The sequence below is a fragment of the Centruroides sculpturatus genome, unplaced genomic scaffold, assembly GCF_000671375.1.
Source record: "Centruroides sculpturatus isolate CEXI.00-Female unplaced genomic scaffold, Cexi_2.0 scaffold80, whole genome shotgun sequence".
In the NCBI taxonomy this organism is placed as follows: Eukaryota; Metazoa; Arthropoda; class Arachnida; order Scorpiones; family Buthidae; genus Centruroides; species Centruroides sculpturatus.
In genome coordinates, this window is record NW_019384552.1 from 1,013,248 (window position 1) to 1,040,726 (window position 27,479).

The 27,479-nt window shown below is 28.7% G+C and overlaps 3 protein-coding genes across 6 annotated transcripts in view; all 3 read left to right on the plus strand.

The window, feature by feature from the left end:
- Positions 1-4,408, plus strand: part of LOC111623722 (mitochondrial 10-formyltetrahydrofolate dehydrogenase-like) — a 36,339-nt gene extending 31,931 nt beyond the window's left edge. Inside the window, 7 exon segments of the mRNA XM_023366406.1 lie at positions 655-754; positions 1,600-1,698; positions 1,805-1,878; positions 1,974-2,102; positions 3,801-4,072; positions 4,159-4,219; positions 4,295-4,408. Of these exon segments, the coding sequence (XP_023222174.1) occupies positions 655-754; positions 1,600-1,698; positions 1,805-1,878; positions 1,974-2,102; positions 3,801-4,072; positions 4,159-4,214 (730 nt within the window). The 3' untranslated portion in view covers positions 4,215-4,219; positions 4,295-4,408.
- A 1,103-nt stretch (positions 4,409-5,511) lies between these two features.
- On the plus strand, positions 5,512-20,103 carry LOC111623707 (major facilitator superfamily domain-containing protein 4A-like). 3 transcript variants are annotated; one of them, XM_023366394.1, is made up of 12 exons: positions 15,459-16,209; positions 16,326-16,762; positions 16,831-17,026; positions 17,098-17,310; positions 17,493-17,607; positions 17,738-17,850; positions 17,927-18,019; positions 18,114-18,194; positions 18,275-18,422; positions 18,500-18,570; positions 19,296-19,413; positions 19,492-20,099. In XM_023366394.1, the coding sequence occupies exons 3-12, from the start codon at positions 16,868-16,870 to the stop codon at positions 19,683-19,685; spliced, it is 1,305 nt and encodes a 434-aa protein (XP_023222162.1). In that variant the 5' UTR covers positions 15,459-16,209; positions 16,326-16,762; positions 16,831-16,867; the 3' UTR covers positions 19,686-20,099. The 3 variants fall into 3 exon arrangements, with proteins under 3 accessions (XP_023222161.1, XP_023222160.1, XP_023222162.1); XM_023366393.1 differs by lacking the exons at positions 15,459-16,209; positions 16,326-16,762 and adding an exon at positions 5,512-6,032 and having other exon boundaries at positions 17,493-17,583; positions 19,492-20,103; XM_023366392.1 differs by lacking the exons at positions 15,459-16,209; positions 16,326-16,762 and adding an exon at positions 5,512-6,032 and having other exon boundaries at positions 19,492-20,101.
- Positions 20,104-21,374: 1,271 nt separating this feature from the next.
- On the plus strand, positions 21,375-27,042 carry LOC111623723. Of its 2 annotated transcripts, XR_002756471.1 has the most exons (10): positions 21,375-21,431; positions 21,562-21,621; positions 21,697-21,996; positions 22,214-22,422; positions 23,369-23,476; positions 24,042-24,186; positions 25,409-25,579; positions 25,914-26,020; positions 26,096-26,171; positions 26,685-27,042. XR_002756471.1 is itself a non-coding variant. In XM_023366408.1 (9 exons), the coding sequence occupies exons 2-8, from the start codon at positions 21,576-21,578 to the stop codon at positions 25,970-25,972; spliced, it is 1,038 nt and encodes a 345-aa protein (XP_023222176.1). In that variant the 5' UTR covers positions 21,375-21,431; positions 21,562-21,575; the 3' UTR covers positions 25,973-26,020; positions 26,685-27,042. The 2 variants fall into 2 exon arrangements, 1 of the variants encoding a protein (XP_023222176.1); XM_023366408.1 differs by lacking the exon at positions 26,096-26,171.
- Positions 27,043-27,479: the final 437 nt, after the last annotated feature.

A 27,479-nucleotide genomic window follows, 5' to 3' on the forward strand; every position in this document is an offset into this window, starting at 1 on the left:
AAGATTATCAGCACAAAACCTTTCTCACTAATTTCTAGCCTTATTAACAGGAGTACAAACGTTTTCGGCCTTCTTAATAGGCCTTCCTTGGGTACACTGTGGAGCGTCGGTTAGAAGAAGTTTCACAGTATACCCGAGGAAGGCCTATTAAGAAGGCCGAAAACGTTTGTACTCCTGTTAATAAGGCTAGAAATTAGTGAGAAAGGTTTTGTGCTGATAATATTTGATGTCATAAGTGAGAATATAAAGTTTTATAAACTTGTACAGACAAAAAATTATAAATTATTAATTGTCATATTATTGTTTATCTATTATTATGCTTTCAGATTTTTTATAGAAAGCTTGATAATTAGGCTATTTTGAATATATTTTAAAAGTTTTAGAGCAATCAAATAATGGTATTTCAAAGATATAATAATTTAAATTTATTTTTATAGATACAGATAGATATTTTTATATTTTTACTGATATTTTCAATAGCTATAACAATTTATATATTCACAAAATTAATTGTATAGTTATGTTAAATTTTATATTTTGAGATTAATATATAATTGAAAATTATTTTCAGTATATTTTTAGATTAATATTTGAATTTTCTCTTTTTATTTTTATTTGAAGTTACTTTATTTCTGACTTTTTCAAATTATTTAGTTGTGCTACTTCAAATTTGAAGAGGGTTTCTTTAGAATTAGGTGGTAAATCACCACTTATTATATTCTCTGATTGTGACTTAGAAAAAGCAGTAAGACAAGTACGTGTAAAATTTTATAAAATTATTGCAGTTATTGAATTGTTGCTTGATTTAATTAATAATTTTTCTTTAAACTAAGCTTTAGATTTTACATATATAAAAATAAAAACATCTAAACCATTATGTATCATAATATAGACAAATAAATATGCAGATAAATCAAATTTAAAACATTAATAGTAGTATTTTCTCAAATATATATGTATTAAAATTTTAATACCTTAAGAAAAACCCCTTTATATTAAGATAAATAAAAGCTTAAGGTTTTAAATTTTAAAATTAATTTTATATAAAGTAAAACAAATAAATGATAATCTTTCAAGAAAGATAAACTGATACTTCAAGAAAATAAAAATGTTTGTTTTGTGTATATTTTCATATCTAACTAGTTTAATTCAATTGTATTCAAATAACAAATAAAAACAACTTTTAAATATTAGCATTTTTTAAATTTGTTTGAATTAAATACAATTTTATTAAGTAAATAATATATACTGAAGATGGATTTATAAAATATACATCAGTTTTATTTAATAAATGTCATATAATTAAATTTCAATTTTATAGATGAAATTCTTTTTTATTTGTTCATATAGCATTCAATACACAAATTTAATTAAATATCAATAAAAAGTTTTGGATAAAAAGGAAATTCAGATAGAAAAAATTTGGTCTGTTTTATAGAAGTTCTGTGAATGCTTTAAGTAATCAATATTACTATAATTAATTTTAAAGTAATCAACTATGAAAAACTATGAATAATAGAAAAAAAGTTTTTTTTGGATAAATTAATAACAACAATAATGATAATATTCTTTTAAAGAGATTTTTAAATGTTTTTTCAGAGTATGAGTGGTGTTTATTTCAATAAAGGTGAAAATTGTATTGCTGCTGGACGTTTATTTGTTGAAGAAGCAATACATGATGAATTTGTAAATAAAGTGGTAAAAAAATCTTTAATTTTGCATTTTATTTTATATGTTAAACTTTAAAAGTTTAACAAATAAGTTTTTGAAAAGCAAAAGATTTTAAATTCTTTTATTTTACTAGATAGAAGAAACAAAAAAAATTGCTATTGGTGACCCATTAGATCGCTCGACTCACCACGGACCACAGAATCATAAGTAACTCCTTGAAAATTAAATAAAATAATAACAATAATAATAATAATATTGACTGTCATATCATATTAAAAAAATTGTTTTTAATTGAATTCCAGAGCACATCTAGATAAACTTTTAGAATATTGTGAAATTGGAATAAAAGAAGGAGCTAAACTTGTCTATGGAGGAAAACGGTTAAATAGATCAGGTAGCATAATTTAAAAACATTTTTTTTTTTAAGTTGTGTATTAAATTATTAAAACTTTATCAATTTTTTTAAAGTTTAATGACTTATTAATAACACATGAATTTTTTTTATAACTTTAATTCTGTTTAATTAATTTGATAACAAATAAGTATATTTATTATTTATACTTGAATGAATAATTGTTAATAATTTATTTATTATCCATAATGAATTGCCTAAGGTACAATTAAAAATTTTATATAGTAATGAACTGAATAACGTATTGATTAAAGTAATGAGTTTCTAGCATTTTAACATATGTTTTTCATTTAAATATGAAATTAATATTTATAATAGTTTACTGAAAATTTTTAATTTATTTCCAAATGCAGAAATGATTTGATTGATAAACAAAGGATAACATAAACAAAATTCTTATTCTTGCAATATTCAAAGTTATATTTTATTAAATAATACATGCAACCTCTTTTGCAGCATATACTGTATTGAAAATTATTGAATATAAGGATAAAATATAATTATTTTCACTTAAAAAATAATTTTCTCAAAGCAAAATTTGATATACAATATAATATCTTTATATCTTTATTAGTCAAGAAGTGCATTTTAGATTTCATACTATACCTCTCTCCTATATACAGTACAACCCCCTATAACACTGTAAATAATTTCGTGTTATATGAATTCCATGTTGTACGAGTCACTTAGATTTTACAAATACGTGAGCCGTTCACAGCCTGGCACACGTATTTGTAAAATCTAAGTGACTTCTACAACATGGAATTCATATAACACGGAATTATCTACAGTGTTATAGGGGGTCTACTGTATAACAATTAAATGTGAATAGTATGAATTCTTCATATTGTTATAATTGAAAATATTGTTCTAGCTTAATTTTTAAACAGAATTACTCTATAATTAACAGTTTTTAATTTAAAAACATGTATAAAATCAAATAGGTTGTTAAACAGATGGTGAATAAACAGTTGGTTTTAAATTTAAAATTAATTATCTGATTTACAATTATTGTAATTTTCTTATTTGATTTTTTTGTTTCTATTTTGTCAGAGATTAATTGTTAAAATAATTCAATTACAAAATTAACATTAAAAAGTTATAAGTAAAATATTCATGATAAAAATATTATTTTCTTTATTTATCATAAAAATTTCTATTATATTATTAAATTTTATATTAATGCTTCAAAATGATTTAATTTTGGTAAATAGAAAATATGGCTTTTATATATATACATATATATAATGAATTTTTAATGTAATTTTTACATAGTTAAGGAATTCATTAGTTTATCTTTAATGAATATTTAACGCTGTGCACGTGGAGATTTAATTCCCGTTTGGAAACAAATAAAAAATTAAATAAAAATAATTGATTTATATTTATTTTGTAACTATTCAGTTTCTCCATAATCTACTGTATTGGGTTACTTTACATACCAATATTGTAAAAATTAATAAAATGTGTTACGGAAAAATAATGGCTCTTTTAAACCCCACTCTTCACGTGTATAACTTATATGCTTTATGTGATATTTCCAAATTGTACTTTATATGGCATAGTTTTGAAAGTAGTATACTTGATTTATACAGTCGACCCCCTATAACACTGTAGATAATTTCGTTTTATATGAATTCCATGTTGTACGAGTCACTTAGATTTTACAAATACATGAGCCGTTCACAGCCTGGCACACGTATTTGTAAAATCTAAGTGACTTCTACAACATGGNTTTTAATAAATTTTATTATAAATGAATTAATTTGAAAGATTTCTTTCCGTATAGTGATATCGAAGGAGTTTTAAGACGCGCGAATGCAACAGAGTTTGGTTTAGCTTCGGGGGTTTTCACCAGAGATATATCTAAGGCGATGTACGTAAGCGATCGCATTGAATCCGGAACTTGTTTCGTCAATTGCTATAATAAAACGGACGTCGCCGCTCCTTTCGGAGGTTTCAAACAATCCGGATTTGGCAAGGATCTCGGTAACTACAGAAATATTCTTATTTTTCTTTCTTTTTTTTAAATTAATAATTAAATTGAAAAATCTTCATTCAAATTTCATTTGCAGGTGAAGAAGCACTTAATGAATATCTCCGGACAAAAGCTATCACAATAGAATTTTAAATGAAGTATGAAAGCTGTTTCTTTATTTAAAAAGTTAAATTAATACAAAATAAAATTTAAAAAGTAAATTTATTTTTCAGGATTTAATAAATGTTTAATAAAAGATGCCAAAAGAGTTCACCTCTTCGAAGGGAAAATAATTAAAATAATTTTGTAAAAATTGTAAATTTTACTAATAAATATATTCTTGAGTGAAAAAAAGACGTTTTAATTTCATTTATTTACTAGTTTTTTTAAATTAAAAATAAACATATTCAACATAAAATATAATATATTTTTTATAATACTTCTTTATTATCCTTATTTATATATCCAGTTGACAAATTAGTAAAAGTATTTTTTAAAATTAATATAATAATAAATTATCCTTAATATAAATTTAATTGGATTACTAATATAAATTCTTAATTATATTTAAAAGTTTAATTTTCTTGCAAATTAATTAATTAATTATCTCTTGAAGGGATAAAATGGATTATTTATATTACAAGACTTAAAAGTGTTGTGGGGAAGCAGCTTTTACAGGAAAATTTGCTCTCTTTTTTTTCTTTTTTTCTTTTTAAAGAGGAATATTTCCTTTAATATTTTAATATCGAATTCTTTTAAAACATTTATATATTTTTTTTTATTATCAATCAGTCGAACCATACCTGTATGTGGCAATTTCCGATCGATTTTAATCCAGGAAGTTGTGCTGAGTCACAGAAATCTTGTACTGTAATACCGATTATCAATTCAACGTGTCGAGATTTTTCTCTTTAAAATACGTTATTGAGATAATTATTCTATTTTATTATACATTATATATATATTATAATATTTAATCTATATGTAATTAATAGATTAAATTGAATTTTTCTATTAAATTTTAAGAGATTGTTGGTGGTTTAATGTTTCCTAGCACAAGAATTCGGAGAATGTTTACTATCTCTAGTGTGCTGTTCATTGTAGAAGATTTATGTCATCCATTTAAGTATATAAAATAGTCTAGACTCTATTTCCATGCGATAATACAGGATGTTACTGCTTTAATCAATTAAACTAAAACGATGTATAAGGGTGATGTTTACATTAGTTTATAAGATCTTCTACACTTATTGTCTATAATTTATAGACCATTCTATTAAGTTAATTTTTTTATCTTATGTTAAATTGTTTGAAGAACGACGTGTGTGTGGGGGGTGAGGGGAGGAGCGTGGAGTTGCTATTGTTTTCACATTTGTGTCCCACTCACCTGCCCACATCTCATGTAGAGAAGTGACTAACGCATGCGCTACGTAAAAGTCGATGGATGTTATACAGTATCAAAACAGTCAGTGGCGCTATAGTCGGTCTCATCCGAAGGTCGCGTAAAGTAAGAGTTGTATACAATGATGTCGGATGAGACACAGTAATGACGGAAACTTATCAACAAGAGGGAAAGGGTCAGGAGGAGGAAAACGCATCGCAACAGACGGAAAGAACAGGAACAGCGGGAGCTGGACTGACGCCTAACGAAAATCTTCAATCTTCATGGAAATTAGGTGGATCACGTGTGGATTTGGCCAGTACGGTCAGAGGAGCTATCACTCTGTCAAGTGCCACGATACCTACAAGAAAAGAACATTTTTACGAACTGTTCTGGAAGCATAAACACGCGACGGTAACGTTATGTTCTGTTTTTTGGAGTTTTGGTCTCTGTGTGGCTTTCCTCGGTCCCACACTATTAGATCTAGGATGCAAAACCAGTACTGTTTTTTCAACTATGTCATGGGTGTTCTTCAGTCAGTCTCTATTTATTCTTTTGGGATCTGCCTGTGGAGGTATTCTTGTACAAAGGTAAGAACATTTTTTTCCCTTCTTCTTCTTCTTCTTCTTTAATTGAAATATTAACCGTTTTTTTGAAGGTTAATTTTTGGGCGTGGTATTCGCGTGAAACGGAGATTTTATGCCGTGATTTCTTAGTCCGTTTTAACGTAAAAATATATTTCTGAATTAAATACCTATATGTCAGTCGATGTATTAATTAACAGTATGAGAATTTTCTATTATAAAAACTTCTCAAACTGTTAAAAGCGATGGAAAAAATATTATTTTAAAATACACGAAATACCTTTTTTTTTGTAGTTTTATTTCATTTATAATTCGTCGAAGATTTTTTTTTAACTTAAAAAAGAAAAATTTTTCTATTGTTGAAAGTCAATAGATAGTAAGTCTATAAAGAAGACATACAAAAATAACGGTATGGACTTTTTCAATGGAAGCGCAACCGAAACGAGTGTTCGGTAATCGTGTTATTCGTGTTTCTCGGGCATACTGCCAAAATAATATTCATAGCGACTTTGTGCCTCCATCGGACTTCAAAAAGAAATAAATCTTCGATCAATTTATTTTATTGCCTGTATACGTCCTTGTGAGAGAATCTACACAAAAATCCATCGTCAAAAAAAAAAACATGCAAAATCATGCGTTGTTCACATCGATCGAAATTTATTCAATAAAATTAAACCGCATTTAAATAATAATAATAATAATAAATTACAATACAGTCGACCCCTCTATAACACTATTGATTATTCCGTTTTATATGAATTCCATGTTGTACGAGTCACTTAGATCTTACAAATACGTGAGCCGTTCACATCCTGGCACACGTATTTGTAAGATCTAAGTGACTCGTACAACATGGAATTCATATAAAACGGAATAATCAACAGTGTTATAGGGGGATCGACTTTTTTTGTATTGATTTAAATGGGAATTTATTCTATCGTGGTAAGAAAAACGCGTAACTTCCTATCATTATATAAGTCTCTTTTAGCTTGTTTATGTCCTTTACATATGTAAATTCTATAAAACTACTTTCTTTTCTATGTAATTTTATAGTTTCCATCATTTGTCTACACGGAATAGCCATCAAAAAAGAATGACATTATCCATCACATAAATAAACCTGTAACCCCTATAGCAATATTTTCTTTTGTTACCCTCTAGGGTCTCAAAATGAGTAAATTTACTATCTTTCGTTCTATTAAATAAAAGGGGCGATAGTTTAATATACAGATATATAAATTAAAGAGCTTATACAATTTTTCCTTCTATAAATGCTTTTCCATTAAAGCTCTTAACATAAGCTTCATTCTCTTCTATTGTTCTATTATCTAGTTGTTTGTTTTCTTATTTATGTAATCTCTCCATATCGACATCGGTAAATCGCTTATATTAATATATATATATATATAAAAACAGAAATAAATCATTGGAATTGAAGGAGATAACGCTTAATATTTCATCAATTATCATTTGTATACGCGTTTTAGTCGCATAACGTTATGTTTTTCTTAATCGCTGTCGAGTGGAAAATCTTTATAATGGACGATAATAACAGTTTCTACCACAAGCTAATTACATAAACATATATTCTTCTGCGGAAGTGAAGGATTATCAATCACCAATGGAGTAGAACTACATTGTCGACACATTCTAACAATACGTGTTAACAAGGACGACGATGGATGTTCCCACTAATTCCGCCATCTTTAAAAGGGATTTAAATTCCTCTATGTAATTTAAATCGTTCAAAATATATGAATAAAATTCTTATATTGATTAACAAAACTTATATTATCTCACTTCCAGCACATGTTCGTTTAATATTACTTATTTCCGTTATATTATCGTAAGGAAATATATATTTTTTATTACTTAAAACTTAGATTTATCCATTTTAAGATAAAGTGTAAAGATTGTTTACTATTGAGAAATTTTAAAGTCGTTTTATTATTCGAGATACCATTGTAATAAAGTAATAGAAATACAACGATTCCAAGTGAATTAATTTAGACATTAAAAAATTAATTTTCTCCTTCTTATTAAAAGTTATAAGTGTCAAAATTTGGCATTTTGATTTTATTCTTTCCCTCCTCCCCCTCGAGTTAAATTCGTTTTAGTGACGGTGATAGAAAAAAAAAAAAAAAGACAAAAGACAGAGACGGGCGTTACTATAGCAACACGACATCCGATGACAAACTCGAAAAAAGCTAAGGGATGAGAGAAAAGACACTTCCCAAAGAGAAATGCGTTAAAATATTGTATAAACCACCCCTATAGAGATAAAGAGAAAGAGATTTTAAACTTTTCTTATTCCTCCGGATGAGGATGTACGTGGGAGGATGAGGAGGAGGAGGAAGAGGAGGATATTTACGTCATTGTTTTCATCGTATTTATTTAGTACTGTTTACGAGTTTTACATTATCATCGTTTTAACGTAATTGTACGTCGCGGCATATTTATACATTCGATTGGATGAAGTTATATTTCAAAAACTTGACAACATTCGTTACTTCGGTAGGGGTTCTTCATTTTATTGATCTCCAGCAGTGCTGATGAAATGTTACTCTATTTATCTTCATTTACCGATCCTTTTAAGCTGGATTCTGCATTCTGTATACGCTACAACGTCTAGTTTGGGAATTTCGAAACGGAATCGCGTAATATTTTAATATTAATTTATTTAAAAAAAAAAAAAATACACGAGGAAATGGAGAATCCGTAAAATTTTCGTTTAACGCGATTGAAATTTTTATTACGCGTGACATTCGCTCCCCGCGTGAAGGGTACAATCGATAAAGTAAATACTGTGATCCATTTTATCCATGGGTGTGGTCGTATATTGTATTAGAATCAACCCTAACACGACATTGTAGACCCCTTTTATCTAGTGTAGCCGTTTTATCTGTTATAAGGAGCGAAGAGCAATATATTATCCTTTCTATAGAGTAACTCTGTTTTTTTCCTACTGTATTAGATCAGATAGGAATGAAGCGAAGGAATGCCACTGATATCTTTTCCCTTCTTCTTTTTTTTATTCCTCTAAGTAATCATAAACGTAATAACTCTTTGTAATTCTTTTCCTATTATCAGTAGTCATCCTTATACTATTTTTTTATCATTAATAGAAGGGTGGGATTATTAACTATTATTGATTTAATAAACTTTAAACTTTCGTTGACGTGGAAAAAAAAAAGAAACGATGATAATAGGAGAATTAATGAGAGAAAAATTTCCGAATTTCGTAGCTATTTATCTTTATTAATTTACGTATTTTTAACACGCGGAAAGTTGTAAAATAAATTAAACCATTACACGAAAGTTATTCTTATTTTTTTCTAAATTACCATTCGATGTTAAGTAATAAAGTATATTAAAATTAATGATTTAATAAGGGAATTAATAATAATAATAATATTATTTCACTTAATAAAAATTCATTCTTTTGTTGTTAATAAAGTGAATTAAATTATAATAATAAATCGGTTAATGATCATTCCTGGAAAATTAAAATTGATCAATCAATTTTTCGGAATTCGAATTTTTTCGGAATTCGAATGATCAATTAACGAAATATAAATCATTTATAAGGAATTAAACTGATCGATCGCACGTAATTAAAACGTTTTAATTCGGAATTAATGGTGATCAGTCGAGCGATTTTAAGACATCTTTTATAAATTAATAAATTTAAAAATACAGTCGACAGTGAGAGTGAGAGAGAGAATGAAATATTCACAAAGAAAATTCAATAGTAATGCCTTACGGGGGTGTTTTAGACCAAGCATTTTCCCTTAAAAGAATCGAACCCCAAAGGTAATAATATAAACTAGATAAAATTTTATTGTTTCTTTTTCGGTAGAAACAAGACAAGAGACAAGTAGAAAACGTTATTATTCCACTCAAAGAATTTATTTTTTGTCTTTTAAAAAAATTCCCTAAAACAAACAAAAACATTTTGACGAGATGACAGAACACTTTTACATTAAAATAAATAATAATAAATAAATGGACGGAACAATGTAAATTTTCTTACAATTAGATTTTATTTAGGATAAAATAAACAAATTAACCAATTGTTCTTCGTTATATATACTAAATAGCTTCCGAATAATCTCCATAATTGTAACTATGACAACCAAAAATGTGACATTTTAGTGACCTGAGTGAATATTTATCACTTAAATTTATTATTATCGTCGAGTGCTTTTGTTCTCTTATATATATTATAATATCGACAACTTCCATTTATCTATTTCTGTACAGAAAAAAGCTATTTGAAAGGTAAAAAAAAAAAAAAAGAAATAGTAATTTAAAAACAATGCGGATGCTATTTAATCCTATTTATCTTTAATACATCAAAGAAAGTGACAAGAATTAAATAATTAAAATATTCATCAATGGGGGGATTATTTAAAGATTTGGAGATAATTCCTTCTTACATACTGAATTTATTTAAATTTAAAGGGTTTTATATACTCATAATAATCATACGTTTAACGTTACTTAACAGTGTCTTTAATCACTGTTATAAATTGTCACAGAGTAAAACATAAGAGTATTGAATATTATCGATTATATCCTACGTGAATAGTGATATAAATTCTTATAAATAACACCGTCTTATGACAGTATTCAGGGATTTTCTACCGTAACATCCGTGTAATCGCTTCACAATATACACCCTTCTTAAGCTTTTTTCGACTTTGTTTTTAATTCGAGAGCGAAAAAATATATGTCAAATTTAATATACGAGCGATTTCTTATATTATATATTTAATATTTATTTATAAATGTTTATAAATTACATCGGTAAAGCGCCTTTAAAGTTTGGTGTTCTGTTTATCCGTTTACGACCCCACCACGTGTTTTGAATATTGTAAACAATTTTTGTCGTGGAAATTAAGGGTAAAAAATCTATTTAAACTCTATCATAAAACTATAATAATAATAATAAGGAAGCAAACGTATATATATATATATACGACTAAATTAATTATAGTTAAAGTTGAACTCATAAATTTTTAATTTAGTTTTCTCGATTGTCGTTCCGAGGTATTTTGAATTGTAATGGAAATTAGATGCGAAATTTTGTTTTGGAAACGAATTAATTTACCGAGGTTTTGAATGAGAATAAAATAAGTTTTAATCTTAACTGCATTAAACTACTGTTGTTGCTCCTGGACCATTTGAAGTAAGACATTGATCGATACTCTGTGTAATTCGTAAAGTGGCACAAGCTCCGAATTATCATCAAGTAGAAACAGCCAACGTTTTCTCCGGAAAATGGATTAAGGGTTTTTTTTTTTAAAAGAAGATAAGATCTGTAATGTTTTAGTGCAACTTTTTCTTTCTTTTCTTTCCACTCAACCAATCTCTTACTTTCATCCAGTTTCTTACAGTATAACAATCGAAATAAATAAACTAATATGTAATGCTTAGCTCTGTTAATAATGACTGTAAAAACATTTATCTGATCGAATGTAATAACATCTATCACTTTAATTAGCCTGGGAAGTGTTAATTAAATTAATTTTTAGCATAAATTAGTTTGATTATTACTCTCTTTTCTTTTGTTTTTCGCCTTTTTTATACTATAATTTCTCTTTAATCTTTTAATATATTGACCGTACCTTTTCTTTTTTATCGAAAATTCTTCTCTATCAATTCGTCGAGTCATTCTATTAATCCTCTTTATAGAAATTTATAAGCATACATCACATTTCTGTTTCGTTCCGTAGTGTGAGAGCGAAGTAAAATAACATGTTAGAGTATGGACTATATGATAAATTATTCCGATTTCTGAAATGGAACAATGATTTCGTGTTCATTTATACTAAACTTCATCTTTATAATTAATCATTCTTACTAAATTATAATAATATATTCCTTTATAACATAGTTTGATACTAAAACGTACCATTTTGTTCTCGAAATTTAACTTTATTATCCACGAAAAGGAAGTTAATAAACATAAATGTGTGTATATGTATGTGTTAGTATCTATTAGAATGAGGGGGTAATGATTAATAAATGCAAATTTAGTATGGTAACTTGTATATAAGAGGCATTCGTTCTATTAAATTTTGGAGTATGGAACTCGAGAGGGGTGTCGAATGGGTCCGAACTTAATCTTCTTTAGTCTAGTAGGTAATTTCTCGTCTCTTGTTAGAAAATAGCTTCTTCTGATGATTATTAAGAGATCCAATGTAGTCGCAAATCCGTACTAAATTCCTTGCTAGTAATTACCACCGACTAAAACTTTGATAGCAATAAACTGTTATTAATTAAAATTTAATGGAAATTTTACGGCATTCTATAAGTTCTCCCGGTGGATAATTATTATATTTCTAAACCAGATCCACCCTACACCTTTGATTTATAATTGAATAGCTATTTCTCCATTATAATTGAAAAGTGTACTAGTAAATTTTACAGGAAAATTTTCTTAGTTTTTTGCGTTTTAAACTCGTTAACCAGCTAATACGAACTAACTAAATAAATATGGACGAAGAAAATACGATGAAATATTGACTAGTAAGCCACAGAGACATAATATTAGGCTCAATCGATGCTAATTTCCATCGGGGGTTACAATTCCATTGAGCTCTATCAACCTCACCATTATCATTAAGCAATCGAAGTATAAAGGAAAGTCATATTTGTCCTTTCAACCAAGTTATCTATATTTATAACTTTCGTATATCTCTATATTATATTAATTAGCGACTCGTGTTTTATCCAACACGCTAGAAATTCTCCGAAAAATTGGCATAGTTAAACGAAAATTATATACTAAACCATTGGCATAACTTAGCAAGGGTTATAAAGGTGATAAAGTCACATAACACTCCTCTAAAAAAACGAAATCTTGTTTTTTCCTTTCGGTTTTCCAAACGGTGTGATTGTTAAGATTTCCATTCGTATGTGTCGCTGCTCGCCTTATATCGATCTGTGTACACAGAAACCAATCAATAGATGGAATTGTAGAGATAACTAGTTGACTTTTGCTAAGCATTTTCTGATTACAGTTCATCATAAACAAAAAGAATAACATTATAAAATTTTCATTTTCAATCCGCTCGAGTGTTTAAAAAATTAACACGCGTTAACAATTGCAATACATCCTCCTCCTCCTCCTCCTCCTTCCTCTTACTCTCTATTTAAGATTTTTATTATTCAATTAAATCGATTTCCCTTATATATATCGATTGAGAATGAGAAATATCGACAATTTTATCGGATCTTTTGAAACTTATCTGTTCTCTTCTCTACCTCAATGAAAGATCTATATATATAAATTCGGTTGTTTAATTGATGTATTTTACGAATAAAATAAGATTACGTGGTTAAAAATCTATATAATAAACTTGTCTAGCATTTATGGTATCGTTCGTAGCTTGATATTATGGTAAAGCTTGTATAGCATGCTTGATTACTTCTCCATACAGGTTTCGGTTCTTTCGTGAGAATTCTTTTACAGGATCTTCTTCAGCTTTAAAAATGAAAAGATTGTAAATATTATCGATTATTTCTTCGTAGGATTAATGAATATTATTTCATTGAAAAACTTTAATAATAATTTTCTCCTGTTCCTGAAAAAGATGCCTTTATAGTCTACCATGGAGTATTGATTATTTTCATCCTATCCTTTCTACATAAACTTCTGATCTTTACATTGTTCAATCAATATCCAATGTAAATATTACAAAATTTAAGCCTATATAAGTTACTAATATCCTCAGAAAGTCCTCTTTATTATTACTTACGTATAGACTTCTCTTTATCAATTATGCATTAGATCTTCACTCTTTTTTTAATGATTATGGTATCGTTAGTAATCTTAATTGACGTAAAACAATATATATTTTTTAAAAGATTGATAAAAAATTTATCTAGTTATCCTCTTTACAGTTTATCCTTAATTTCGAACTAAGATTAAGCATTAGGATAAGGAGGAACATGAATTTTTCTTTGTTAAAAAACAAGAGAAACCGTTAAAAGTTGTTTATATAAATATCTAAAAAAGTGACAAAACCAAACGTTTTTTGAGCATCCAATCTTTTATTGAAAGGATTAAGAATTCTTCAGTTCCACAGTAGGTAGATGCTATTTCCAGAGAATTTTTTTCCCTCGAAAGAAAGATCAAATCCCCATCTTCCCAGCTTAAAGTCTTTCAAACAACTTACTTTTGTGGTTTTCTGATAGAACAGTTGAGTATCCCACATTATTTTTCTTTTATTTTCCTTTTATTCACTCTCCCGAAGTGATGTTACATGATTATTATTAACATATTATTATCCAATACTTTAGATACAACATATCTTTCAGTTTCTCATTAAAAAAAAAATATATATATCATAATAATGTATTTGATTTGTATACTTTATTCTAAAGAATATAATAGTAATTTTTTATTTAAAAAAAATGCCTAATATTTAATTAGATTATAACATTTTTTTAAAGTCTGGTATAGTATTTACTTCACGCTTCGAGTTAGTATTTACCATTTTATAATTTCTAACACGAAAAAATAACAAAATAGTGACTTTATCTTAACTCATAAATAAAAAATGAGTGAATTTATTATTGAAAGATGCGGATTTTTCTTCACCTCCAACTATCATAAATCAAAAGCAAAGAAGTCATAACATAAATGTCGTATATTTGAGTTATCGTTAAACATAAACGTAGTAAGATTTTAAAGCTGTAAATAATAAAAAAAAAAATCAATGAAGATGCAAGTTATTTCTTTAAGTTGTTTGACTGTATAAATAAGCAGACACTTAAGAAGATTAATTAAAAAAAAAAGTCCTTAAGAGGGGTTACTTTTAAAGGATTAATGCAACAAAACTAATTCCAGAAGTGAAAATATCTTGTGTTTTTTATTATTATTATTGATTTCAATGTAATGAATATACAGTCGACCCCCCCCTACAACACTGTTGATTATTCCGTTTTATACGAATTCCATGTTGTACGAGTCACTTAGATTTTATAAATACGTGAGCCGTTCTCAGCCCGGCACACGTATTTGTAAAATTTAAGTGACTCGTACAACATGGAATTCGTATAAAATGGAATAATCAACAGTGTTATAGGGGGGGTTGACTGGTATATATATATATAAATGATTTCATTTCTTATAGCTTTACTACACGTTCATAAAATGAAAGATGATGTTTCAATCTTTATCCTTTATATATTTGATTGATTTATTTGAAAATACAAACTGACAAGTATGGCTTTACTTCGTGTATTTAAACAGATTTTACTTTGTTTCTATTCGTTGCTCGTATTTTTATTTTAAAAAATCCATACATTTTTATGTGAATATTAAAGGAAAAATAAAACAGATCCTTTCGAAGATACGCTAAAATTTTTGATGAATTTAAAATATAATTAGAATCAAATTAGTTTCCATAATGATGCATTTTTATCATCAATTATTGCCTTACTAAATTATTAAATTTACATAATTTTAAATCTTTTTTTCCCCCCCCCTTTAATATTATATTGTGTAGATTGTAGTATCGTGACGTTAGGACACAGAAGATTGGGGGTCCTTTTATATAATAATTTTATTAACTATAATTAAATACACGAAGAGATTTCGAGGATTTTGTAGGAAAACCCGAAGGCACTGATTGTTTATAATAATAATAATAAAAGATTTATGATAGAATACTTAAGAAAATGTTCTTTATTTTGGCAATAAGAAGAACAACCTTAGCAATTTATATTCTTTCTGATTAAAAAGTCTTATTTCTATGGTACCGTAATCGATTTATATAATCGTACTGGAATTACATCCTAACCAAAAGATTCCTCTAGAATCTTGCAATACAAAAAAAAAAAAAAAAAAAATGCTTTTACATTGAAAAAATGTTACTATGGCAACATCCTCCTACAGATAAAAAGTAACATCCGTCGTGATTTGATAAATGGAACTCATTTGGCAAGCCGTCCTTCCCTTTAGACAATCGCAGCGACTCTGTCATTTGTCAATAAGTCGAGGAGAAAGACTGTATTATTGCATTAATAAAGTAGAAGATGGGGAAATAATAATAATAATAATAATACCATTCCACGTTATAATAGAAGCAACCATCTTAATAATAACTGTAAACAATGCGATGAAATTCGATCTATACCAATGTTAAACCATGCAAATTTAAATGCTCTTGTAAGCTTCTTTACCGTTAAAAAAAATATGATTTTATATATATATTTAGACTTTTTTTTAAAATAAAAGGAAATATTTTTAGAAAGATTCAAAAATTCCTTTAAAAAAATCTTTAGAGAATTGATCACGTCTCAATCCATTGGGAATAAGAAGATTACTCGACATGACTTTTCCATATTGAGAAGGATACTGTGGCATACGTGACATTTTGTTTCAAGCACCGTCATTGGATCTTATATATATATATATTTTTTTTTATTTTACGACGTGATTTTTAATTCGTTAAAATTCTTTAAATTACAAAATTATATTCAATAGTTTAAGCAGTAACTTATATAGACCATTAGTCTGTTCGAAGTTTGAATTAATCGAGTTTTTGTTTAAGAAAGAAAGGGAAAAATTTGATAAGAAAGAGAGCCAAAAAAAAAAAAGAATTTTTTGACTCTCAGACTTAACAAAGAACAAGCGATTTAATGGACTGAGAAGTGGTGAAGTGTGACAGATAATATGGATCGACTGACGTCAATATTACATTTGCTGACAGCAAACTGGGGTAATGGTGGCTTACGGGACAATCTTTTTCGACATTAAAAGTTCTCTACTATTTAATATTTTCTCTAGGTTTACTCCCAATGTTTTGCTTCTGGTGGGTACTATCATGATGACCGTCACCATGTCCTTAATCCCTTTATGTCGGATCTTAGGCGCTCTAGCCTTTGTCTTGGCCGTTATGGGATATTTCATGGGAACCATAGATACGGTGGCCAACGTTTCCATGATAAGAATCTATGGTAAAGATGTATCGCCGTTTCTACAGGTAATCTTTAAACGATACTTCTTCGAGAATATAATAATCCATTGTTAAATATTATTCGTGTATAATTACAGGCATTACATTTTTTCTATGGTGTTGGGGCTTTTGTTAGCCCTATGATCGCACAGCCGTTTCTTTTAAATGAAGACTGTTCTCCCTTTATTGATAATAGCTCAGAAACTGTACACAATTTTGATGAAAATGAAATCCTGCCTGCCGCAACTCTAAAAGAAGCTCAAGCCAGGACGCATATCGACTATGCCTTCTGGATTATGGCTCTATTAATGGTTTGTAGACCCTTAATAGAAACCCTTAATTAATACAGTAGACCCCCCTATAACGCGGGTTCCTACAACGCGAAATTCGCATAACGAGTAACGTATCTACCGCGTTATATGGGGGTCTACTGTATATATCTTCTAGTCTTTTAAATAATTTTAAAATTTATTTTCTATATATATATTTTAAGGTACCTGTCGTACTTCTAACCATGTCTTTAGTGGGGAGAGAATTATACGGTCGTTATTTCGGAGGTGGAGACTTTAACCAAAATAAACAGGGTCAGTATGAAAGTACAGATACAGGTGAGACTATTCGTTTTGCTAGTTCATATTTAATATTTAAAATAAATAAAATAAATAAATAAGAAAAAATACTTTAATAAAATGCAATAATAGATATATAATTTATGTAAAAATATTTAAAATCATGCAGAAACATCGGCTACAGAAGAACGTGGTGACAACGTACCTCCAGCTACCACATTCCAAACCATATTAATCTCATTACTATGCGCAGCTCTCATGTTTCTCTATGATGGATTACAAGTAATTATTAACACGAATATATAATAAACTTACTACTTAACAGTTTAAAAGCTTGTTAATGACGTTTTATTTTTAGGCTGCTTACGGAGGATACGTTTACTCGTATGCTGTAAAAGGACCAGTTAGATTAAAAAGATCCGATGCCGCTTACCTTAATGCTCTTTTTTGGGTAAGTTCTTTATTTTCTTTACCTTTATAAACAGTTTAAATGTATTGAAAAGAGAAGAAGAATACATTTAATTATTTATAATATTTATTTCTAGGGAATGTTCGCAACTGGTCGTTTAATTTCTATAGCATTGGCAACAAAATTAGCACCATCATTTATGCTATTTTGTAATATAGTAAGTATAATTTTTAATCAAATATACAGGGTTTAATCTCTGTTTAAATTATAATTATTATTATTATTTTCTTCCTTCAGAGTGGTTGTATCTTTGGAATGATATTGATGCTACTAATGTCACACAACCAGACAGTATTAATAATTGGTACTTGTATATTGGGTATATTTATGAGTAGTGTTTTTCCGACAGCTCTTTCTTTGACCGAACAGTATATACATGTGACACGTACGTGTTGTTTTTTGTGTATTCTATGGATTATAATCGAGTTATGACAGAAAGTAAACAATGTATTCCATTTTTAGCTACCATTACCAGCTTTCTAGTGTTTGGAGCAGCTCTGGGAGAAATGTCAATGCCTGTTATTCTAGGACATGTAAGTATCTTGTTTGTTATCGCATTAATAATCGAATAGAAAAAAAAATTTCCTACGAAAAATTATACACGTCGTATACCATAAATTGACTCTCTCGTGTTTTAATATGGTTGAAAAAAAATATATATATATATCGATCGAAAACAACTAAAGTTATCCATTCACGGCACTTTTAAGTACGTATATTTTTATTTTTATCGGGAAATTCTAAAACGTTTTAGTTGCAAAACGTACATTTTTGAGTGCTTTATATAAAATGAATAGAAAATGCAATATAAGGAGGATGTTATTAATCGTGTTGAGTAGGTAATTTTATTATTATTATTATTTTGATTTTGAACTGGACATATTTTTGCACTTATCTAATTAAGATCAAATCAGAAATGGGCGTACTTATTCACATATGTATCGACTTAAATTTATATTATTATATTATTAAAATACTTCTGTTCTTACTATAAAATGTCTCACGTATATCCTTACAATAAATTACTATTTTTATCATTATTTTTGAAATAATTCGTTATATAAAAGAAGCTTCTTTCGAACGTAAATAAAGGAAATTAACGTTATTTTCTATATTTGTACTTTCTAATGGGGAAAACTGGTCCCCTTTTTTAGGAGTAGACACGTAAAGAAAACCCACACGATCCACTGTTATATGTATTAATAATATATATAGATTTAACGATAAATATTTAAAGGTTTTTTTTAAATTATTTTAGGAGTTTGAGCGAACGGGACCTATTACGTTTTTGGTGACGGGAACGGTATTGTGTTTCCTATCTCTCATTGTTTATATAGCCCTATGGGTTGCCGGTCACAGCGTAGTAAGATACGCAGGTAAGATACGATATTTAAAAATTTCTGATATATATAAATATAAAGATAACTTATATATGTATTTTTAATGTATTCTAGCATCACCGGGTATATTAGGATTCTTGAATTCGTGTATTCCAAGTAAGAAAACAGCCGAAGGAGAGGATATGGGTTTAATGACTCAACACGTCAGATATTATTCTCGTATGCAATCAGATATGTCCGAAAGTAGTTTGTGTGAACAATACGCGGATACAACTCTAAATGAAGAAAAGAAAACTGATTTGAAATAAATGTTTGTACATTCCTTTTTGTTTTTTTGAAGTTAATATCTTCGTGTGACTCACGAATTATTAGGAAAAAGAAGTGATAAATATTACTGGCAGCACGGAATATGCCAGAAAAGAATAGTTAACTGTTGCCAAATGTAGAGATAAAATGTTATGTGATGTCATAAGAATTGGAGAAAGAAAACAGAATGGCAATCCTCTTCCTTCCTATTTTTCCCTTCTTACTAGAATTCTCTGAAAATCCTTCTTTTCCCTTGGGATGAGATTAATTCTATGATGTTCTTTGTTGTATAATGATTGTGTGTATATGAATTAAAAAGTTTTGCTTGCTGTTGATATCTTTTTTTTTATTATTACAAAACAGTAATTTGAATATTCAATACGATAAAGTTCTTAATTTAATAAACATTATAGGTTTATATTAATATTACTAGATGGCAGTACGTTGTGAAGAGATCGAAACAATAGTTTAATACGGTATTAACCACTAAAATGTTGTCGTTTTTGTTTATATAAATGAAGCCAAATTACTTAATAGGATCTACCAACGTAAATAAAAGATGAGAAACTAAAGGAACCTTTAGTACTTGGTACAACCTCTTATCTTGTAAATACAACGATACTTTCGGATATAGTGGAATACAGGTACAGTATACAGTGTATTATATTGTACGGGTACTTTACAGTGCTTCGTACCATTAAGTCTGGCTTGCTTCCGACTTAATGGTACGAAACAGTAGAGACAATTCATGCTTCTCTGTCACTGTACTACTGCAGAGAAAGCCGATGATGTAGTATTTTTAAAAACTTTTTCAACCCTGTGGGCGCTAAGAAATCCTTATTTTTAGCAAATCCATTAGAGATTCGTCCAAGCCCACAATGGAGCGGCACGGCGGTGAGGGACAGGGTCCGACGTATACGAAACGGACCACTCCCGAAAAATTCCTGGGGTTTTCGATCCGTCTGGATTTGATCCCGGATTCCCCCGAGTGATACGCTGCCATCAGGTCTTCTGTTGAAATGATAAATGCAGGACGCGTAGCAATTGTCTTTCATGCGAATTTGCTAGTGCCACCGATGCATTGGCAAGCAAAACCCCCTCACTACAAAACCCTATCTCTTCCCGTATCATTGCGATGGTACGGGAAGAGATGGAATTTTGTAGTTAGGCTCTTTCAATCGACGGACAAAGACGCCATTACAACTGTTCCCGCTTGTTTCATGATTAGATAGATGATCACACGCTTGACGATGGAAGATCTTCAAGAAACACGTATACAGAAAACTCTGAATATAATGAACTTTTAAGAGCCCTTTTGTAGAATATTAGCGATACTATTTGAATTTCATGGAGTGCAGTAATGTCTGAAACATAACTATAGGCTAATCTTTTACTTACCCGACTCACACAACTATACTTCGCACATAGTTATGCCTGTGGCATTGAAAGCATGCCAGTATTCCTCTATAACAGCATACAAGTAACATACTGCTGTAAACTTGGCATTCGCTACATACATATACAGATATCAACTACTTATTTATTATATCTTTAAAGACATTTTAAATATATTTTTACTGTCATTTAATTTTAACTAATTCTTATCTGACGTAATGAAGATTTTAAAAAGATAAAAGTTCGAAATTTTAAAAATAGAAGACAGAAGAAAATTAATGAATTTTCCCTATAAAAACAGAAATACTTATTCCTTAACGTTCATTTTATTATTTAAAAAAATTGAATTTAATGTGAGTATTTCACTCCTGTTACAATTTAATTTCATATCTTCATAAATAAATATTTAATAAATATGTAAAGGTAATCAATATTCTAATAGATATGTAAATTTAACTAATTTAAATATATATATTTTTCTAGTTTAATGCTTAGAAATGTTTCTATACGTTTTTCTCTTCTTTCTGCAAACTTCTAACGCCAGTAAGTTGCTATTTTAAAATATAAATTTACATATTTATAAAGTATTTATATTTATTATTTAATAATTTTTTTTAGAAATGGAAACACAAAATTTCCTTTCTAAACATCGAGGAGTACTTAAAGGACAGAATATAATTTTCAATTGTATCACTCCTATAGTTAAATATCCACTTTATATTTCGGGAAACGAGAAGCAAATTAGTTACGAATGGACAGACAATGCAAATATGACTCTTTTAGAACCTAGAATTGACGTGGATTCGAAAAGAGGAACCATACGAATACGTAACGTTCAAGTATCAGATACGGGATATTATAAATGTACCATAAAGAATAATACGCGAGAAATTAATTCTTTTTATCATAGAATTATTGGTACGTTCGTTGAAATTTATCTATTTATGTATATATATATATATAAATAATAGAGAGGTTGGGGCCGAAGTTTTCATCTCTCAAACGTGAACGTCGAACGTCGAGTGCCGTTATTTCGTAAGCGGCGCTCGACGTTCGACGTTCACGTTATAAAAATGAAAACTTCGGCCGCAACCTCTCTAATAATATATATATATTTTTGTATATTTTATTTTAGTGTATGATTTGGTCACACCTTACGATCGTTATGAAGTGGATATGTATGATAGTAGCGAGAATATCAGGAAAACTATCATACCTGAGGAAGATTTAGAGTATATAAAAAGAAAAATAAATGAACTTTGGACAAAACTTTGTCATAATAGAAAATGCAAGGCGGAATTTATAAAAATTCACGGATGCAATTATGATGATGACAGGAAAATGGTATATAGAGTAACCCATACGTCTGGGATTTCTCTTGTTTTTATCCCTTAAAAAATAAAATAAAATTTTAAATAGAAACATTTTATAGATCTTCGAATGTAATATAGCTAATTTATAGGTCAATATATAAATAATTTTAAAAATTAATCCTATGTCTATCTCTATTTTTATTCCTATGTCTATCTCTAAATAATAGGAATAATTCAGAGCAATAAAACAAGATATATATGATATTTAGTTACTAAAAATTTGGTCCTTTGATATAGTACAGATGTTGGAAGGAGCTGAACACAATAATACAGTACATTCAAATAATAATGAACTTTTAATGTGTCACAGCTGTATTAAATTTTATTCTATTGATAATTTTAAAAATTAATCCCATTTTTATTCCTATGTCTATCTCTAAATAATAGGAATAACAGAGCAATAAAACAAGATATATATGATATTTACTTACTAAAAATTTGGTCCTTTGATATAGTACAGATGTTGGAAGGAGCTGAACACAATAATACAGTACATTCAAATAATAATGAACTTTTAATGTGTCACAGCTGTATTAAATTTTATTCTATTGATGAATTATATTAATGAATATTAATGATTTTATTTAAATTTATAAAAATGAATATTAATGCAAACCATTTTTAGTTAATTTTAAAAAGAATGCTTTTAACAAATTTTATATACTGTACATTCAATTGTTATCTACAGGTTCGACAGTATTTAGAAAATAAATACTTGATTTAAATTAATATTTTAATTTACGTAATATAAATCTTTAAATAATAGCGAGATTACCGCCGAAGTTTTCATCTCTCAAACGTGAACGTCGAACGTCGAGCGCCGCTATCTCGTAAGCTACGCTCGACGTTCGACGTTTACGAAAACTTCAACCGCAACCTTTCTAATGAAATTTATTTATTCTTATTTAAATCTATAGGAAAGCGAAATTTGTTATATATCTATCGATGTTAAATCTACTCTTCGTTCTTCAAATAAATGTAAAGATTTATGTCTTCTAAAACTCCAAAAGAATGAAATGAAAAGTGTAAGTTTTATCAATTATTACTTTTTAAAACTCTCTCCGCTCTTTAAATGGGCCATTTTTAGTAATTCCATTATGGGTTCGGCCAGACCTTGGGGTTGCTTGGTGGTGCTCTTGGTGCTCTTAAGGCTCTTGGTGCTGTTAAGGCTCTCTCCGCTCGTTCGGCCAGACCTTGGGGTTGCTTGGTGGTGCTCTTGTGGTTTAAAGCTCTCTCCGCTCTTTAAATGGGCCATTTTAAGTAATTCCATTATGGGTTCGGCCAGACCCACATTGGGGTTGCTTGGTGGTGAGGGAGAGAGTCCGACCGACCATCCTCACCACCCAGCAACTCCAATTTTGGCAAAATTTTGCAAGAAAACTTTAAATAAAAACGAGGAAAATAGTTGTATAAGATTCCCTGCCAGCTTTTTTCTATATTATACATAATTTTTAATGCAGTTATATTTAAATAATTCATTAAAGATTAACTCGCACGTTTCAAATTCCAGAGATTTATTCGATATCAAATCAATTAATCTATACTTATTATCAGTGTATTCTTCATTTAATCTATATATTTCTATTGTAGATCGCTACTAGATTTTATCAAGAAATAGGCGTATTAATTAATGATGACATCATTATCAGGAGATACTTAGTTAGTGAGAGTATTAGAGGGCAAAGTTTTCTCCATTGTGATTCAGGATTTCACTTTGTAGAACCTAATCATTGCAGTAAGTAGATCTTAAATTCTGTTTTTATTTCTATTTTTCTAATGAATAATAATTTAAATTAAAGCGGTATTTTTTTTTTAAAATGGGTANAACCGCAACCTTTCTAATGAAATTTATTTATTCTTATTTAAATCTATAGGAAAGCGAAATTTGTTATATATCTATCGATGTTAAATCTACTCTTCGTTCTTCAAATAAATGTAAAGATTTATGTCTTCTAAAACTCCAAAAGAATGAAATGAAAAGTGTAAGTTTTATCAATTATTACTTTTTAAAACTCTCTCCGCTCTTTAAATGGGCCATTTTTAGTAATTCCATTATGGGTTCGGCCAGACCTTGGGGTTGCTTGGTGGTGCTCTTGGTGCTCTTAAGGCTCTTGGTGCTGTTAAGGCTCTCTCCGCTCGTTCGGCCAGACCTTGGGGTTGCTTGGTGGTGCTCTTGTGGTTTAAAGCTCTCTCCGCTCTTTAAATGGGCCATTTTAAGTAATTCCATTATGGGTTCGGCCAGACCCACATTGGGGTTGCTTGGTGGTGAGGGAGAGAGTCCGACCGACCATCCTCACCACCCAGCAACTCCAATTTTGGCAAAATTTTGCAAGAAAACTTTAAATAAAAACGAGGAAAATAGTTGTATAAGATTCCCTGCCAGCTTTTTTCTATATTATACATAATTTTTAATGCAGTTATATTTAAATAATTCATTAAAGATTAACTCGCACGTTTCAAATTCCAGAGATTTATTCGATATCTAATCAATTAATCTATACTTATTATCAGTGTATTCTTCATTTAATCTATACATTTCTATTGTAGATCGCTACTAGATTTTATCAAGAAATAGGCGTATTAATTAATGATGACATCATTATCAGGAGATACTTAGTTAGTGAGAGTATTAGAGGGCAAAGTTTTCTCCATTGTGATTCAGGATTTCACTTTGTAGAACCTAATCATTGCAGTAAGTAGATCTTAAATTCTGTTTTTATTTCTATTTTTCTAATGAATAATAATTTAAATTAAAGCGGTATTTTTTTTTTAAAAATGGTATCAAAAATTCTTAATCTAATCATTATTATATCTCGGCAATGATTGATGGATAAGTCGGAATGTATCACATTACAACAAGATAATAGCGATGTTACGAAGTATATATGTATTATAGATATTAAAAAAAAGGGGAAAAAAGTAAGAGATAAACTGAAAATAACAATTTTAACTTTCAGTTCCATGTTATCCTGGACGATATTGCATTAAAAATGAAAATAAACCTTGCCCTAAAGGAACTTATCAGATGTATTTTGGAAGAGGGGATTGTACTCCTTGTCCTGATGGAAAGACGACCGAAAATGAAGGTCAAACTCAACTTAAGGCCTGTTTTTCTAAGAACGTCGAAAGTAAACACGTATTTAGATACAAGAGACGTTGCGGCCGACGTTTTCAACGCGAAAACGTGTACGTCGGACGTTCAGTGCCGCCTTTGTATAAGCTTAGAAGTTTAATGTTGGCGTTTGGAAAATCGCTAAAGTTTGGCTAAAAGTTTAATAATGGCGTTTGGAACGTCAGTGGAATCATGCTCGACGTTCCAAACTTCTAGGTTTACAGGAAGGCGGAACTGAACGTCCGATGTACACGTTTTCGCGTTGAAAACTTCGGCCGCAATCTCTCTACTGTATTAAAATTAAATTTTACTTTTTATTAATTTAAATTATCTACTTTTTAATATTAAAGCTATCGTAAAACGTTATCTACAAAGTTACAGCAACGTATTGGACTTTATGTTCGGATAATTATAAAATACAGCGAAATTAAATTCATACCGCTGCACATTGGCATAGGTGACTAATATTAAACAATTATATAATTTTATAATTTACAATTAAAATAACTTTCTTTTGTTTTTTTTTCTATAGGATATAAGCATTAAACCATTATATATAAAAACAATACTATTCATCTATACATGCATTTTTTTAATTTATAATTATCGTAATTAATTTCTTGTCTCGATAAATTTCAACAATAAATATTATTAACGACATTTAACCTGTTTACAACACTCGAGTATTAATAATTATTTTTATATTTCATCTGAAACAAGCGATAGATTAGTGCCGCTCTTTAATTTTATAATTAAGCTTGCTTATTGAAACATATTTTGAGATTTATCGTGCGTTTTTTATATTATATCTTTATGACAATTCTCGGAATTTATTATACCCGCTGTCCATTATAGCTCTATCGATAATATTTTGCTATTTAACAAAAGGGTCGTATGTTATATATAGCCGCTTATCACATAAATATCGAAAATCGATATATAATTTGTAACCAGATAGAGATTTTTTTTAACTCGTTCTAATAAGAAATTGGAGTTATTTAAATATTTTACACTTATTAATAAAATTAAAAATATTTAAAATAAAGTAAACGCCCTTATTTTACGCTTAAACGAACATTTTACTTTCGAGTAATCGCAACGCGGTAATAAATTCTGTTTAGGATCGATCAGATGGAACATTTGTTAATTTCTGCCACCAGGAGGCTTCGGATTTTCAGGATTGTTTGATCACGTGGTAGTTGGAAACATGTCAGCGACAGGAGACGATGATGTTTTATACGAAGACAGTGAAATTACTAATAATTACAGAAATAATACGTCAAAACCGAAAAAATCTACCTCTTCGTGCACGCGATATCACATATCGGCATTTGTAATAACATTTTTTAGGTGAGTTTTACATTTAATATTTGATTTCGTAAGATTTATAAGGTGTTGTATTGAGTGAAAGTTACTTTAGGTTATAAGGGTTAAAATATCCCCCTGGCGGTGCCACTTCATATATTGTATAAATGTATTTATTTTAAACAAATTACCTAAAACTCACTTCTACTTTGTATTGTAATCATAATACAGAAGCTTTGTATTTAATACATTAATCATAAAAGCTGTGTCAATGTATTTATAATGAATTTATATTTATATAAAAATATATCAAATCTCACAAAATGTATTTATGTAGGGCAACAAAATATATTGAACCACATTTTATTTATGTAATTTGACAGCTGTAGATGACATTTTATAGGATGGAAGAAGTTTGCATTCATTCACAAAAGCATTAAAAGTTTATTTAGTTATACATATTTTAACGATTCGTACTATTTATAATATACACAAATGAAATAAATAATGGAAATCGTTGTTATCGAGCCCGTCGTTAAACAATGGTAAGTCGGTCGCGGGTTTGCACTTGATCAATGGAGTTTTCGAGGTTTTTTTCGTGTCTCTAACAC